Genomic DNA, 16,044 nt, shown 5'->3' with positions numbered 1-16,044 from the left:
TAATGAATAAGAGCATGGGGTTTGCATTCTTATGTGGATTCCAGCTCAGCCTGTTTACTAGGCGGATGAATTTAGAGAAAAAAATTTTTTTTAAGGTTTTATTCATTTATTTGAGAGAGAATGAGTGAGAGGGAGAGAGCACAAGCCAGGGGGAGGGGCAGAGAGAGAGGGAGTAGCAGACTCCCTGCTGAGAGCCCAACCAACCACCAGGGCTCAATCCTAGGACCCCAGGATCATGACCTAAGCCCGAAGGCCAGATGCTTAACTGGGGCCACCCAGGTGCCCCTAGAGAAATTATTTTGTATACCAGTTCCCTCATTTGTAAAATAGTTGTACTGTGTGAGATAAAACAGTACTAAGTGCTATTATATTCTTCCACCTAATTACTCTAGGGACTCAGAAACCTATTACTGATCCCTCTATACAAAGCGAGCACGCAGTAAATGTTTGCTGATATTAGTGGTGGTCATAATGATGTTTTCAATACAATCTGGTATTTAACCTTTTAATCGATGATCTGAAAAAGTGACAGTTAATAGCTATTAAAATCTGGTGTTATGCATCTTTTAATTGGCTTCCTACCTATAATAATCAGGGGTGGGTCCCAAAGGGGCTAGACAAAATTAGTGTAAAATTTACCTACATAAAGATAGTTTTTCCTTATCATGGCCCAGGTTCATAGAAACTTCCAGTTCTACTTTTATTACTTGGACATATAAGCTTTCATAGACCACAGAATGGTTTTCTTGCTTTTAAACATAATTATATAGCTGAACTTTATTGGCTCATGTCTGAAATAAAACTTTGTACCCTCCTGCAGTACTTTCCAGCTGCATCTACATTTTACTCCTCAAAAAAAAAAAAAAAAAAAAAAACGCCAGGAACCTATAATGGTTCCTAGATCCCTCACCTAGGTAGCAAAGCTTAGTTAAACTTTAAACACTCATATTTGGTTTAAAAAAAAATAGACTCAGAATAGTTTGATGAACAACACAATGATGAAGTGTTATATACGCCAAGTGCCGAAGATGAATGAGCATTTTCCCATCGGTATGTTTGTTCCTTTCAATCTTTTGGTTCGTTGTTTCTTTCTTGTAGAATGTGGTGGTCATAAATAAGATCATGATAAATGATAATTACTGAAGACCTGTGTGTCGCTTGCATTTTTTAAATTTAGAAACAATGTAAAATATGAAAATAAAATGCTTGCAATTTTGAGCCAGCATTATAATAAATTATGAACCGTGGCGAGTCATATGCATTATGTAGAAGCTACTCTTCTATACATTATTTAAAATGAAAGCCTGTTTTCTTTTGGGAAATACCTAGCAGTGGAATTATTGAATGATATGGTATTTCTATTTTTAAGTTTTGGGGGAATTTCCATATTGTTTTCCCCAATGGCATGCCAATTTGTATTCCCAGCAACAGTGCCTAAGGGCTCCTTTTTCTTCACATATTTGCCAACACTTGTTATTTCTTGTCTTTTTTATTTTTATTTTATTTTATTTTATCCAATCTGACAGACGTAAGGTGTGCTTTGATTTGCATTTCCCTAATGATGAGTGATGTTGAACATCTTTTCATGTATCTGTTGGCCATCTGTGTCTTCTTTGCAAAGATGCATAGTCAGATCCTCTGCCTATTTCTAATTAGATTATTTGTTTTTTGGTGTTGAGTTGTATAAGTTCTTTCCATATTTTGGATGTTAACCCCTTATTGGATATATCGGCAAACAAATGAAAACACTAATTCAAAAAGATATATGCACCCCTACGTTTACTGCAGCATTATTTACAATAGCTAAGATACGGAAGCAGCCAAAGTGTCCACTGAGAGGTGAATAGATAAAGATGATGCGCTGTGTGTATGTACACACACACACACACACACACACACACACAATGCCATAATGAGATCTTGCCATTTACGACATATATGGACCTACAAGACATTAGGCTAAGTGAAGAAAGTCAGACAGAGAAAGACCAATATTTATGTGTGGCATCTAAAAAAATAAATGAATAGGGGCGCCTGGTGGCTCAGTCAGTTAAGCATGCCTTCAGCTCAGGTCATGATTCCAGGGTCTTGGGATCACGCCCCACGTTGGGCTCCCTGTGAATCTATTTCTCCCTCTGCCTGCTTCTCGCTCCCCTTGCTTGTGCGTGCTCTCGCTCTCTCTCCCTCTCGCTCTCTCTGTATTAAATAAATAAATAAAAACTTTAAACAGAATGAATAAACAAAGAAAAAGCAGAACTAATCTATAAATACAGAGAATTAACAAACTAATGGTTGCCAGAGAGGAAGGATGGGCAAAATGGGGGGACGGCAGTAGGAGATATAGGCTTCCGGTTATAGAATGAGTAAGTCACAGGGATAAAAGGCACAGTGTAAGAAATAATCAATAGTAATGGAACAGTGTTGTGTGGTGATAGATGGTGGCTACACTTGTGGTGATCACGGTGTAAGATACAGGGTTATTGAACCACTCTGTTGTACACCTGACATTCACAACACTATATGTCAACTATATGCAAAAAAATAGTAATAAATAAATGAGAGCCTGTGTAAAACAATGGCTGATCTATGCAGAAACAGGATCAGAATGGTTTGTCACTTATATTAAGACAGACTCACAAGAGCAGTTAAACAGAAGAAAAGAGGATTTTAGAAAGGTATGAGCATCCGGTCACTAGATTAGCTCAAGCTATTTCAACCTCAGGCTTTTTGAAGTAAACCGGCCTGAAGTTTGGATTTGGGGGACTCTAAGCTCTCTTCCAACCTTAAGATGCTATCATCTTAAGGGTCTCAATAAGTTCTACCAGAACCATAAAATCTATCCAGCTGAAGAACCAAAGGTAAAGTATTATCAGCAATCACTGTGTATTATCATTTTGATTTTAAATAGAACTGGGCATTTAAGAACAGAGTAAAATATTTCAGGAGATCCAAACTATAATGTGGTGACATCTTTATATGGTTACGCTGGATCATTCTGCATTAAAAGCCAAGATGCTTTAAGTCTGTACACATTTCCTCAAATTAGAGAAAGTAAATCTCTGTCTACATTGGATGTCAGAGGCTTCTATTTAAATGTATATTCCATAACATCTCATGAAGACATAAACTTCTCTCCATAGAATTAGTTAATAAAAATCAAAAAGATATTTTTAGCACTACCAAAAAGTTAATTTGAGCATGATTCTTGCACATGTCCTAGTCCTACTTCCTGGTACGACTTTGATTTAAAATTTAAATCTACAGTCAAGGAAATAAATGTGGCAAAACAATATTCTATAAAAATGCAAGTTTCACAATAAATTGTTTCAAAGTAATTTTTGTTTTGAGATTGAAAGATAAAGTTTTAGGAAAGCAGACAGAGGCAAGCTGAAGTTTCTTCGTGCTATGACTTTTAGAGTACTTATTATTTAACACTGATCAAAGAATGACCTCTACTAATGCAGCAATTTGTTAAATCTGATTGGAATGACTATGTATAACTAGCAAAGGAGACTTACATGTAATCAAATAATTATAATCCTCATGTGCTGCTAACTAAATAGATCAGACAGAACTAGAAGCAAGGGGAGCAGGAGTAATTTTGTTGAATCAGGGGCCACAGTATTAGAAGTACATGTCACCCGAGCATGGTATCAAAGGATTAACAGAAGAGGTCCAGGACCTCTGGTAGGGTGAGCATATGCAAAGACGTGGAGGCAGGGAGGACTGGTCAAAATGAGGGACCGGACACACAATTTAGTTTTCCCTCCCCCCAATAAACTTTACTAAAACACAGAATGAAGATTACCAAAACAAAACAAAACAAAACAAAAAAAACCCATAAAGGAGCCAGAAGAGGATAGCATTTTAGAAGCTAGAAGGCAGATGGGCAAATGGCAACAGACATTAGATGTGAAAAAGCTGACTTCTTGGCAGCCATGGGGAATGCTAAGCAGCAATTGGATTAAGAAAGCAGAACTCTCAAAAGGCCTGGCTATAGGAGGCACCAAGCACCTCTGAAAGTGTAGATGAAGAAGAGGTGAAAACCAGGGGGCTGCTCAAAAATCTGGTGAGAAGTAATTATAACCCAGATTCATTTTCCTCACCTTCTAGCAGACGGCTGACCCTCCACACTCTGGAGGTTTATTTAAAAAACTGGGAAATTTATTTTCTAGAAAGGACATCTGGATTTTAAGACAACAGGCATAAGTGTAAGGCATCGGGAATAATTGGGTGCAAGGATGCCATACTTGAAAAAGAGATTAAATGCAAGTTTATACACTCAATATGGTGGACCCCCAATCTTCCCCTACTTGGCTCAAAGAATAATGGCAAAAGCTCATTCTAGCAGAAAGCTACTATCAGGGGCACCTGGGTGGCTCAATCAGTTGGTTAAGCATCTGCTTTGGGCTCAGGTCAGGATCCCAGACTCCTGGGTTTGAGCCCTTCAATGGGTTCCTTGCTCTTCGGGGCATCTGCTTCTCCCTCTGCTCCTCACCCTGCTTGTTCTCTCTCTCTCTCTCAAATAAATAAATAAAATCTAGAAAAAAAAGAAAAAAGAAAAGAAAGCTAATATCAAGAGAGAGACTGAAAAAAATCTTTTCTGTGGAATCTGAGCGGTGTAAGAGAAAACAACAACAACAAAAAATCCCCCCAAAACCAGAGACTGATACAGAGGATTTCCTGAAAGAAATGGCTCACTCAAATTAAGTATTGGGTCAGTAAAGACCCAGAATACAAGCTCCATTTGTATACCAAACCTCCCAGAATGTAACAGGAGGGAGAACACAGAACACATGTAAAACTGTAGGTATTAGAGTGTTGTTGATACTGGAGAAGAGTTGGGAAAAGATCATGCAGGGACTTCTACTACATACTAACAGTAACTATATATATATATATATATATATAGTTACTGTTATATATATATATATATATATATTTTTTTTTTTTTTTAGATTTTTTTTTTTTTAATTTATTTGTCAGAGAGAGGGAGAGAGAGCGAGCACAGGCAGACAGATTGGCAGGCAGAGGCAGAGGGAGAAGCAGGCTCCCTGCCGAGCAAGGAGCCCGATGTGGGACTCGATCCCAGGACGCTGGGATCATGACCTGAGCTGAAGGCAGCTGCTTAACCAACTGAGCCACTCAGGCGTCCCAATATATATATATTTTTATATACATAAAAGTATATACATAAATAAAACTAAAATTATAAGCTTTATAATTATAAAATTAAATAATTATAATTTATTACAGGTAACAGCTGGCTGCTGAAAGATTCTAAATTCAGAGAACAGTGTGGGGAGTAGATTTGAGAGTTGGAGGCTGGTGGTATGTAGGTAAGTTAGGAAGTCATTGCAATTACTGAGAGGATATTGCAACAACCGAAGAGGGAAGCAAGTTAAGAGGGAGGAAATATTTAAGAGATAAAAATCAACAGGTCTTAGTGATTAAATGCATAAATTGGGTGAGGAAAAAGTCAAGAATTATTATACATTTTCTTGTTTGGATGACTAGGAAAAAGTTTGCAAGGAAAACAGGAGTTCAATTTTTGAACTTATGAGCTCTGTCCCTTCTGTCTATGTGCTGCTCAGGGGGCAGTGCCAAGAAGGTAGTTAGATATACATGTCTGGAACTCAGCCTAGAAATCCCGGTCAGAGATAAAGAGATAAAGATCTGGAATTTAAAAACCTGTAGTTGTATTTAGGTCATGTGGGTTGATAACACTATTCGGTGAGTGGCTAAAGGAGAGAACCCAAATGAAGAAAAACATTTAAGGAATAAGCAGAAGAATGTGATATAGGGGAAGATGGCTAAGTAAAAAATGGTCAAAGAGGTAGGAGAAGCAAGAAAAGTATGGTACCATGGAATCAAAGGGAAGAAGTAGTGATAAACAGAGAAAGGTCAATCAAGAAAGAAAATGGCAAATAACTACTGGGTCTGGTGATTCTCTCCTGGTGACCTTTCAGAGAGCTATTTTAATTCAATATGCTAGAGCCGAAGCTGGAGGGCAGTGTGCTGAGGAATAAATAAAAGAAGAACAGAAATAGCAGGTGTGGAGTAGCCCTTGGAAGAGCGTAGATAAAAGAATGAATGAGGAGATGGGAGTGGGAGGGGAAATGGGGCCAACAAAAAATATTTTATTTTTATGTTTTTATGAGAAGAATGACAAGGATTGTTGGAGGAAAGAATTTAGGGTCAAGGGAATTATTTCCAGAATTAAAGCAATTTAAGCATGATATAGGATAATGGGAATACAGCAGCAGAGAAAAAGAGGCTGAAGACACAAGAAAAGAAGCTATCTACTAATTCTAATGAGCTTTTCTTAATTGGTCTGGCTTCACTATTAGGAAAGCGAAGTAATGTTTTAAAAATTCTGCTCAATTAAATTCTTTAGTAAGAAGATTGTGACAAAATAGTCCTACATTATAATTCCTGTGCCTCTTTTTTTAAATAAATATGACAAAATAAATTCTAATATAAGAAAATAGTCCAAAAAAAAAGAAAGAAAATAGTCCAAATAGATTTTTGTCTTCTAGCATAAAGACATCATAACAGAAATGCAGGGGAATGTAATTATGGTGTCTACATACAAAATAAAGTGCTTTGGAATAATAATGTTATATCAACTAAGTATTAACTTAGAGTCTACAAATAAGAGGAAAGAGTGTCATCAGAATACTGTTTTTTTCTGTATAACTTATCTTGTATGATACAGTTATATCTAATATTCTTTCACATAATTAAGTGGTGACATGAACAACATCTCTTCTAAGAGATGACAGCAAATACCAAATTACAACATAAACTAGTAACAGTACCACTTTGAAAAGAACACTAATAGAAACAATAGGTTTTGGGGATTAAGTAATGAAAAGATTATATTTTAGGTATCTTTGTGTTACAGCTCAACAACTCAGTAAAAAGTGCTGTCTTTTTACACTTGAAAAATTTATCCATAAGTACATTGTAACAAATGCATTAAACCATTAAAATCCAAATGGACAAAGACTAAAAAGATCACCTATAATTCTAATGCCTAAGTCAAAACATTTTCAACATTCTGATGAATATTCTTACAACTGCTCTCTATATTTGATAATGCAAACTAAAGAAAATTTTAATTTGTAAAAAAAATCTCATGTCATGCCTACTGTTTTAACACACTTTCTGTATGTATTTTGCTATTATTTTTTTGCTATTAAAAATAACATTACATGCCTGCTTGTGCTTTCTCTCTCTCTCTCTCTCTGACAAATAAATAAACAAATAAAATCTTAAAAAAAAATTCTCTTTGGGGCGCCTGGGTGGTTCAGAGGGTTAAGCCTCTGTCTTCAGCTCAGGTCATGATCTCGGGGTCCTGGGATCGAGTCCCACATTGGGCTCTCTGCTCAGCAGGGAGCCTGCTTCCCCCTCTCTCTCTGCCTGCCTCTCTTCCTACTTGTGATCTCTCTCTGTTAAATAAATAAAATCTTTAAAAATAAATAAAAATAACATTATAATAGAGAATGCATTCCAGAGAGGGCAATGCGTTCCAGAGAGGGCAATGTGTGGCCAGGGCCCTGCTCTAATCCAACACAATCCTCTTTCCCTGCTCTGGGAAGCAGCCCTATCACCTGCCACCTGGAAAGGGATATAGCAAGTTTGCCCATGTCTGGTTCTTCTGGGCTTCTTTGCTAAAAGACTATGGCTCTTTATCAACTGAAAAAGGCAATCAGAGAAGTGGAAAATACACAACATCAAAACAGAAGTTGATCCATGCTTGATGATGTTCTTTGAAGACGGGAGAAAGGCAGCATATTGTTCTGAGATATGGAAGAACACACTTTTGATGACAATACATCGGTCAAAGAAGGGGTCAATTCTGAGGCAGTTCTGAGGGTGGGGGAAGAGGCCAAGTCCAAGTAAAATCTCACAGAATGAGAAAAGGAATATGCTGTGGGTGTTCGCATGTGATGGACTGCCAGAACAACCCCTGTACTCTGACCAAGCCCAGAGATGCAACAACCCAGCACTGCACCACTTGGTACAGAACACAGTTACCACAGGAATGTTGTCCTTACTTGGAGCCGGCTGTGCATGCTGCTTTTCTACTATAAAATTCTCATACAGACTTACCTCATAGCACCATATTATCTAAAGCTGTGTAAAGAAAGCAAAGGGCATAAAAAAATTCATATCTCAGGAATCTCTGCTTCCATTATTTTAATGTTAACAGTCACGGAGCTGTTGGATGTCTCCATGGAGCTGGGCTGCTCCCTGGCCAGAGGGCTCATCTCTTCCCAAGGCCACGTGGTTACCAAGGAGACCCTGTCTTAAATTGAGCCTATTTGTGACTTCTTGGTTATCATTTTCCTGGAATCCATATGTAGGTCTTCACCTGTTTCCCACTTTTGTGGGGTGTCGGAGCTCACCATCCTGATGACTTTGTCGATGGTGATCATGCAGTTTGCTCTGGCATCTCCGGGTCTTATCTTCTCTTGCTAAAGACTAGCCTAGGCATCATGTGGATGGTGGCCATGGGGGCCGAAGGGAGCAGGTTCTCTTCCAGCTTGGGAGCAAAACACACAGGGCAGGCATCGTTTCTTACAGGCATACCTCCTAATCCTGAGTGGGACCATGCTCAGCCTTTGACTGGTCCCTGTGGTGTGGAGAGCAGCATTACCCAGTATGAGCCACCTCCAAGAGATAGCCAAGGCCTGAGGGCTTCCAGATGACCCACGACTGCACAAAGTGAAACCTGTGTGTCAGAATGCAGAAGCTTGGGACACTTCTGTAGTTGTACATTTAGTGCACACTTCTGGGAGCCATCTACATCAGGAACAAAACACTCCATTAAAGGGGGGGCTTCGTATCAGCCCTGCTTTACAACTATTACTGCCACAGTTTAGGCTCTTCCAGACTAGTTTACTGCATTCGACTGATCAACAACAGTAAGAATATAATGCTGCCTTTTACAAACCAGCTTTACTGTTTTGTTTGGATGTGCCTTTCCTTTTGAAATGAACGTTAACTTCCTATTGTTCCTTCATTAGTTCTTGATTTTTTGCTTAAAAAAAATTAGGGTTTTATTTATTGTTCAACCTAAGTATGTTAATATTTGGTATTAACATTTTTGTGATGTGAAATTTTAATTCTGGCAATGAGTTTGAGAAGTTACTTATAGTGCTTAAAGCCTGTGTTTTCTACAATGAGACAAGTACCTTCTAAATGTCTTTGTCTTCTAAATGTCTTTTTATTATAATAATTTAAAGTAAAACACTTGTGTCGATTTTATTAAGTATATCATTCTTTTAAAATATTTGTTTTGAATCTCAAGAATATATACACATTAAAAAAGATCATTTATGATCAGAGTATAATTAATTGAAAAAACATTCAGTAATAATGTTAATAATAAATAAATAATGTTAGCAATAATAAAATTAATAAGTTTTAAAATTAATAAAAATAAATATCCTTATCTAAACAGACATTTCTCCAAAGAAGATATATAAATAGCAAACAGGTAAATGAAAAGGTACTCAACATCACTCATCATCAGGGAAATGCAGATCAAAACCATATGAGATATCACCTTGTGTCCTAGAACGGCTATTACCAAAGACAAGAAGTAACAAGAGTTGGCAAGTATGTGGAGAAAGGGAACCCACGTGCTCTGCTAGCAGAAAAGTAAACTGCTGCGGCCACTATGAAAAAAACTATGGAGATTCTTCAAAAATTAAAAATAAAACTACCATATGAACCAGCAATTTCTCTTCTGGGTATTCATCTAAAGGAAATGAAATCACTATCTGGAAGATATCGGACCCTCATGTTCAGTGAAGTATTATTTACAATTGCCAAGACATGGAAACAATGTGGATGTCCATCGATGGATGAATGCATAAAGAAAATGTGAAACAAACAGAGACACGCACACACCCAATGGAGTATTATTCAGCCGTAAGAAAAGAAGGAAATCCTCATATTTGTGACAAGAGGAATGAATCTTGAGATCATTATGCTAAATGAAGTAAGTCAGATGGAGAAAGAGAACTACTATAGGAGCTCACTTATATGTGGACTCTAAAACAAGCAAACAAAAACAATTCACAGATAAGGAGAAGAGAATGGTGATTGCCTGAGGTTGGGGGTAGGAGTGGGGAGGGTGGAAAAACAGCATGAAGGTTGTCAAAAGGTACAAACTTCTAAGTAAGTCCTGCAGATGTAATGCACAGCATGGTGACTACAGTTAACAACATCATATTGTACATTTCAAAGTTGCCAAGAGCCCATTTTAAAAGTTCTCATCACAAGAAAAAAAACCTGTAACCATATGTGGTGATGATGGATGTTAACTTACTATGGTAATCATTTTGTACTATATACATATATAACTCATTATGCTGGACACCTAAAACCAATACAACGTGATATGTTAGTTATCTCAATTTAAAAAGTAAATGCATATTTAAAATAAACAAATAAATGCCCTTGCACATTTGCTTTACACACCTTTATCTGCTCAGGATAAATTTCTAAAAAGAAAACTGCTGGCTCAAAGAACTGTATGTTTTAAGGTTTTTGATTTTTTTTTTAAGATTTTATTTATTTATTTGACAGAGAGAAATCACAAGTAGTCAGAGAGGCAGGCAGAGAGAGAGAGGGAAGCAGGCTCCCTGCTGAGCAGAGAGCCCGATACGGGACTCGATCCCAGGACCCTGAGATCATGACCTGAGCCGAAGGCAGCGGCTTAACCCACTTAGCCACCCAGGCGCCCCTTTAAGGTTTTTGATATAACCTGCCTCCCCAAGAGTTGCACCACTTTATATTTCCATCAGTATATAAGAGTGCATATCTTCTTACAGTATCACTAACACTGGGATTATAATAAAAATTTTGGACATTTTGATAGAGAAAATCAGTTTCTCATTTGCCATTTCATAAGCTTTTTAGAACTTAACGGCATTGAACTTTGAAGCAGGTTTTCTGGCCAGTGGTCTCCTTTTGTGCAAAGTCTGTTCTTACCATGTCTGATTTTTATCTTTTCAATGACCAAAGCATTTAGTACAAGATTGGGCAGTATTTACCTTATTTTTAAAAAAATCCTAACAATCAAACTAGTTTATTATGGCTAAAACTTCTACATAAAATATTTACAATGTCATGGTAGAAAACAACCATTCCAGAGAGGTCATTATGAGAACAACAACTCTTTATAATTGATTTTATTTATTTATTTATAAGATTTTATTTATTTATCAGAGAGAGAGAGAGGGAGAGAGAGCGAGCACAGGCAGACAGAATGGCAGGCTGAGGCAGAGGGAGAAGCAGGCTCCCTGCCAAGCAAGGAGCCCGATGTGGGGCTCGATCCCAGGACGCTGGGATCATGACCTGAGCCAAAGGCAGCTGCTTAACCAGCTGAGCCACCTAGGCGTCCCTATAATTGACTTTAAATGACCAAACGATGAGACACTATTTTCATCTGAACTGGCTAAATTCTGATAGTCTCCTGAATATATTATTAAATGTTCAATTTCTTTCCTATTTTTTTTTCTTTTTAAGATTTTGTTTATTTGACAGAGACATAGCAAAGTAGGGAACACAAGCAGGAGGAGCAAGAGAAAGAGAAACAGGCTTCTTGCTGAGCAGAGAGCCCAATGTGGGACTCCCTCCCAGGATCCTGGGATCATGACCTGAGCTGAAGGCAGACACTTAATGACTGAGCCATTCAGAAGCCCCGTAGTGTCCAATTTCTTAATAGATTTAACCAGCACATTTTTCCAGTTAAATATAATTTATAGTTAGAATGCATTAAAGTCCAAATCTCTACCCAAGACCAAAATCTCTATCGTTTAAAATTATTTTAGATCAGTAATGTAGAATTTTAAGTATTTTTAAAATCAAATACTTTTCATAAACTATCTTTAAATAACATAAATGTTCAAAAAAGAAAAGAAAAAAGTTCTCCCAAGGGTTCAGTGTGAAACATTTATTTACATGGTAAAGCAGTAATAGCTACATAATTATTTTCCTTGGCCCCAAAAAGCAATTTCTATGCCCACAATGGGGAAAGTATTACATTGTGGGCAAAATGGTAAAAACATAAGGTTAAAAAGGTAAAATGGAAACATATGGGGGAAAAGTGTCACTAGGGACACTATTTTGGCATGGAGAAATGCACAAAATGGTCTGGTCATTTCTAATCAGAATCCCACTAACTTGCCAAAAGTTTTCTCTAGTCAGAGATTGGGCCCATTTTTCGCAAATTTGTCTTTTTGTTGGCTAAGGCAGTAACTCTTAAATTCTATGTGTAAATAGGTAATATGCAGATTGTGCTTTAGGACAGGTTAGCTGGGGTGAAATCTTAAATTATTTAATGCCTCCACTGTGGTGACCCGTTGGGTGGAGCGGGGAGCATTCTGCCACGGGTCCTCCAGGGCAACTTCTCTTGTAGTGTTCTTGGACTTGGCTTAGCATCTGCCTCAGATTTCCTGTACTCCTGACTTTAATTCAGATGTAGCCCAGGCCTTGACCTCTAAATTCTTTGTCCTAGTTGATAGGAGCTCTGACCCTAGTTCCCAAATGCTCATTCTGTTTGATGATTTGGATTTAACATTCTTTGTCTTAAACTGAACTCTGATGCCTACTAATTCGGCATAATCATTCAAAAGTATGTAATATTGGTCTTTAACGTCTATATGGACATTTCTGTGGGAGCCACAAAATCAAAAGATAAGAATATTAAAGAAAGGACAGTTTGTTCAATAGTTGATGTGGCTATTTTATTTAAAAATTTTTAAGATATTATTTTTAAGTAATCTCTACACCCAACATAGGACTTGAACTTAAAACTTTGAGATCAAGTCGCATGATCTATACCTGGCACCCAGCCAGGTGCCCCTAATGTGAGGATTTGAGAGACTACTGCAAAATGAACTGTAAGTGACTCAGACACTGATCTACAAAATCTATGTTTGCAGCATGGAAGGCACGCTATAATACCTGTATCTTCAAGTTAGGGCCATAGCTCTGGAAAATTAGACTCCTTACTTCCCTTCTGAAATCCTCCAAATATTCACTTCTTATGAATAAATACTCAAAAAGAAATTTAATAACACAGGGAGAAAACAAAGTTGAAAGAATGTAAAGCATCTTTGTCATGAAAATGGCACTAAAGTAACAATGTGATTAAGATCGCAAAGGATCTGGGAAAAAGAAAGATTCGACCAATTACTTTAGCGCGCCCCAAAAGGTACAGAGGCTTATTGCATTAAACACATCATATTTATCTAGCTATGTCACACAACAGATTTTAAGCACAGTGAATTTTTAAAATTATATCTGTAAAGTATATTTTAGTACATAGGGTCTTTTCACAAACAAGTGTTTGTACACAACACAAACTCTCTGAATAGAGAAACATCATCCTCGTCTTACATTTAAGCTTTTCTTTAACCACCTCATTTCCAATAGCATTCACCTTATTTCACTTGGGCTGTCCTCCTCCAAAGTTCCACGTTGGTGCTTCCCATCACTCAGATCTAATCCTTCATGGAAATACTACATTAGAATACCTCACTCATAGTTTCCAATCTCCCACCATTCCAGTTTATTCAACTGTTCCCATTATACCTATTCTTTAACTTAATGGGAGCACATGGGCCCTTCTGTCTTGTATCTTCACTTCCTTTCCTATCCAGCTTACCTTGAATATCATCATTGAACGTGCAGTACTGGTTTTGATATTTCTTCAGGAGACGAAAGGCATTTATATTGGCAAAATCTTCAAACTGAATAAGGCAATTCATTCCATACCTACAAGACAAAAAAACCATTCGCATGAGAAGAAGTTCATGAAATAGCATACAAAAATAAACCTTTAAAATTAGCCTACAGAAAAGACTAAAACATTTTATTTATTTATTTTATTTTTATTATGTTATGTCAGTCACCATACAGTACATCATTAGTTTTTGATGTAGTGTTCCATGATTCATTGTTTATGTATAACACCCAGTGCTCCACACAACCCGTGCCCTCCTTAATACCCACCACCAGGCCAACCCATACGCCACCCCCCTTCTCTCTAAAACCTTCAGTTTGTTACTTGGAGAAACAAACATTTTCTTTTAAAGGTCCTATCTTGTTACTTAGTATAAGTATGTTACACAATGTCTGTTCAGCAAATATTCACTGTACACTTACTACAGGAAAAGCACTGTGTTGGCTCTGTGAAATAAAATGACAAAAATATGGTCCCTACCATCAAAGAATTTAAAATTTAGTAGAAACAAAAATATTTTAAAATAAATGAAAAGTAATGTAAAAGTTGTATAAACAAGGAATTGTAGATGTTGAGAGAACAGGTATCACTTCTGACTGGGGTCACAGACCATGTAATAAATGAACTGAATTTTAAGGAATAGCTATGATTTCAAAAATAGAGATGTAGGTTTTTACAAGCCAGGTAAATACCAGAAGCAACATAATTGAGGTGAGAACTGAGAAAGAATACATTTTTCAAAAAACAGCAAGGAAAAAAAATAAAATAGGAAGCCTAAAAACAAAACAAAAACAAACCCCCAAAAAACCAGCAAGAAATCCTAATTGGCTATCATGTGGAGATACTTGTAAGGGTATACTGAAAGAAAAGGTTAGATTTTTATATTGGAAACCTTAAAATTCAAGCCTAGGATTCTGGTTTTTATTCTACAGCAATGGCCAAACACTGCAGGGTGCTGAGCTTTGAAATATATTGGGCAGATTTTTATTTCTGATATGAACAGCTTACTTGTCTGACTCTTCATATGTATGGTTTCCACCCACATAACCTAACCAAGGCAAAAGAAATGAACATTACTGATAAGCCAAGATTCTAAGCATTGCTGGAGAAAGCCATATAACCATTACAGATTTATGGTCTCCGCCTGAGCTAGACTCTCACTGCTGCTCGATGTGGGATTCCTCTTACTTGTTCCGGGTCAGCATCCACTTCCATTACACCCAATGGTTACTCCTAATGTTTCCCAATCCTTTTAAATTTTTCCCTCTTTCCCTTGTCTCCTACACATGCATATGGTTTCCCTACTCTAGTATACTGCGCCATTAATCATGTACAGTATTCTTATTTGTTTTTACAAAAGAAATTCTAAATTTTTATATAGTCAGAGCTTTCACTTTTTATTTATAGTTGCTGTCCTTAATATTATGCTTATTGTGGTCTTCTCCACAAACATTTATTTAAATATTAACAAAAAATTCCTTCTAGTGATATTATCAATTTAGGAAATAATCTCTATATCTGGTATTGTTTTGATTTCATTTTTTACAAAAAAGATAATCAGAATTTCTGTTTTATATATTTACGAGTCAGTATATATAGTTGGTAATTAAAACCGTGAACATGATTGAGATTCTATTCGGATGCACACACACCTATGTACAGTAGCCAAGGACAGAGTAGTAGGAAACACGGATGCTTAAGTGCCGAGGATGTCACCAAGGAGAAAGAAGAAATGATTCCATGTTTAGAAGAAGGCACAGAGAAGTATGACATCCCAGAAGTCTAGGGAATAGAAATTTTTTTTTAAAAGATTTTATTTATTTATTTGACAGACAGAGATCACAAGCAGTCAGAGAGGCAGGCAGAGAGAGAGGAGGAAGCAGGCTCCCTGCTGAGCAGAGAGCCCAATGTGGGGCTCGATCCCAGGACTCTGAGATCATGACCTGAGCAAAAGGCAGCGGCTTAACCCACTGAGCCACCCAGGCGCCACCTAGGGAATAGAAATTTAAGAAAAAAGAAAATTCATGCAACTATTCCAGCATGAGTCCATCATTTCCTCTCATCACCTGTGACCAGATACTATATTCTGTTACATATTAGGTTTGGTTTCTGTGCTTTTCCTCTTTTATTCTACTATTGCTAGTGGCAACAAATATTCTTTCACTTTTCAATAATACACATGTGTCTGTATACACTTGCTTATTCTTTACAATCACCCCATGGCACAGGCAGTAGTACTGTTATCTTACATAGGAGAAAACAGGCAGAGCGTGTTG

General features: G+C 37.1%; 1 protein-coding gene across 1 annotated transcript in view; it reads right to left on the bottom strand.

The window, feature by feature from the left end:
- Positions 1-16,044, bottom strand: part of ME1 (malic enzyme 1) — a 181,133-nt gene that overhangs the window by 33,500 nt on the left and 131,589 nt on the right. Inside the window, exon 7 of the mRNA XM_082731694.1 lies at positions 13,691-13,800. Coding sequence (XP_082587820.1) covers positions 13,691-13,800 — 110 coding nt within the window. The remainder of the gene's footprint in view (positions 1-13,690; positions 13,801-16,044) is intronic.

This window comes from Mustela nivalis (genome assembly GCF_964662115.1).
Source record: "Mustela nivalis genome assembly, chromosome: 5".
Lineage (NCBI taxonomy): Eukaryota > Metazoa > Chordata > Mammalia > Carnivora > Mustelidae > Mustela > Mustela nivalis.
The sequence above is the reverse complement of the archived record's forward strand: the minus strand, read 5'-3'. Positions and strand labels throughout refer to the sequence as shown.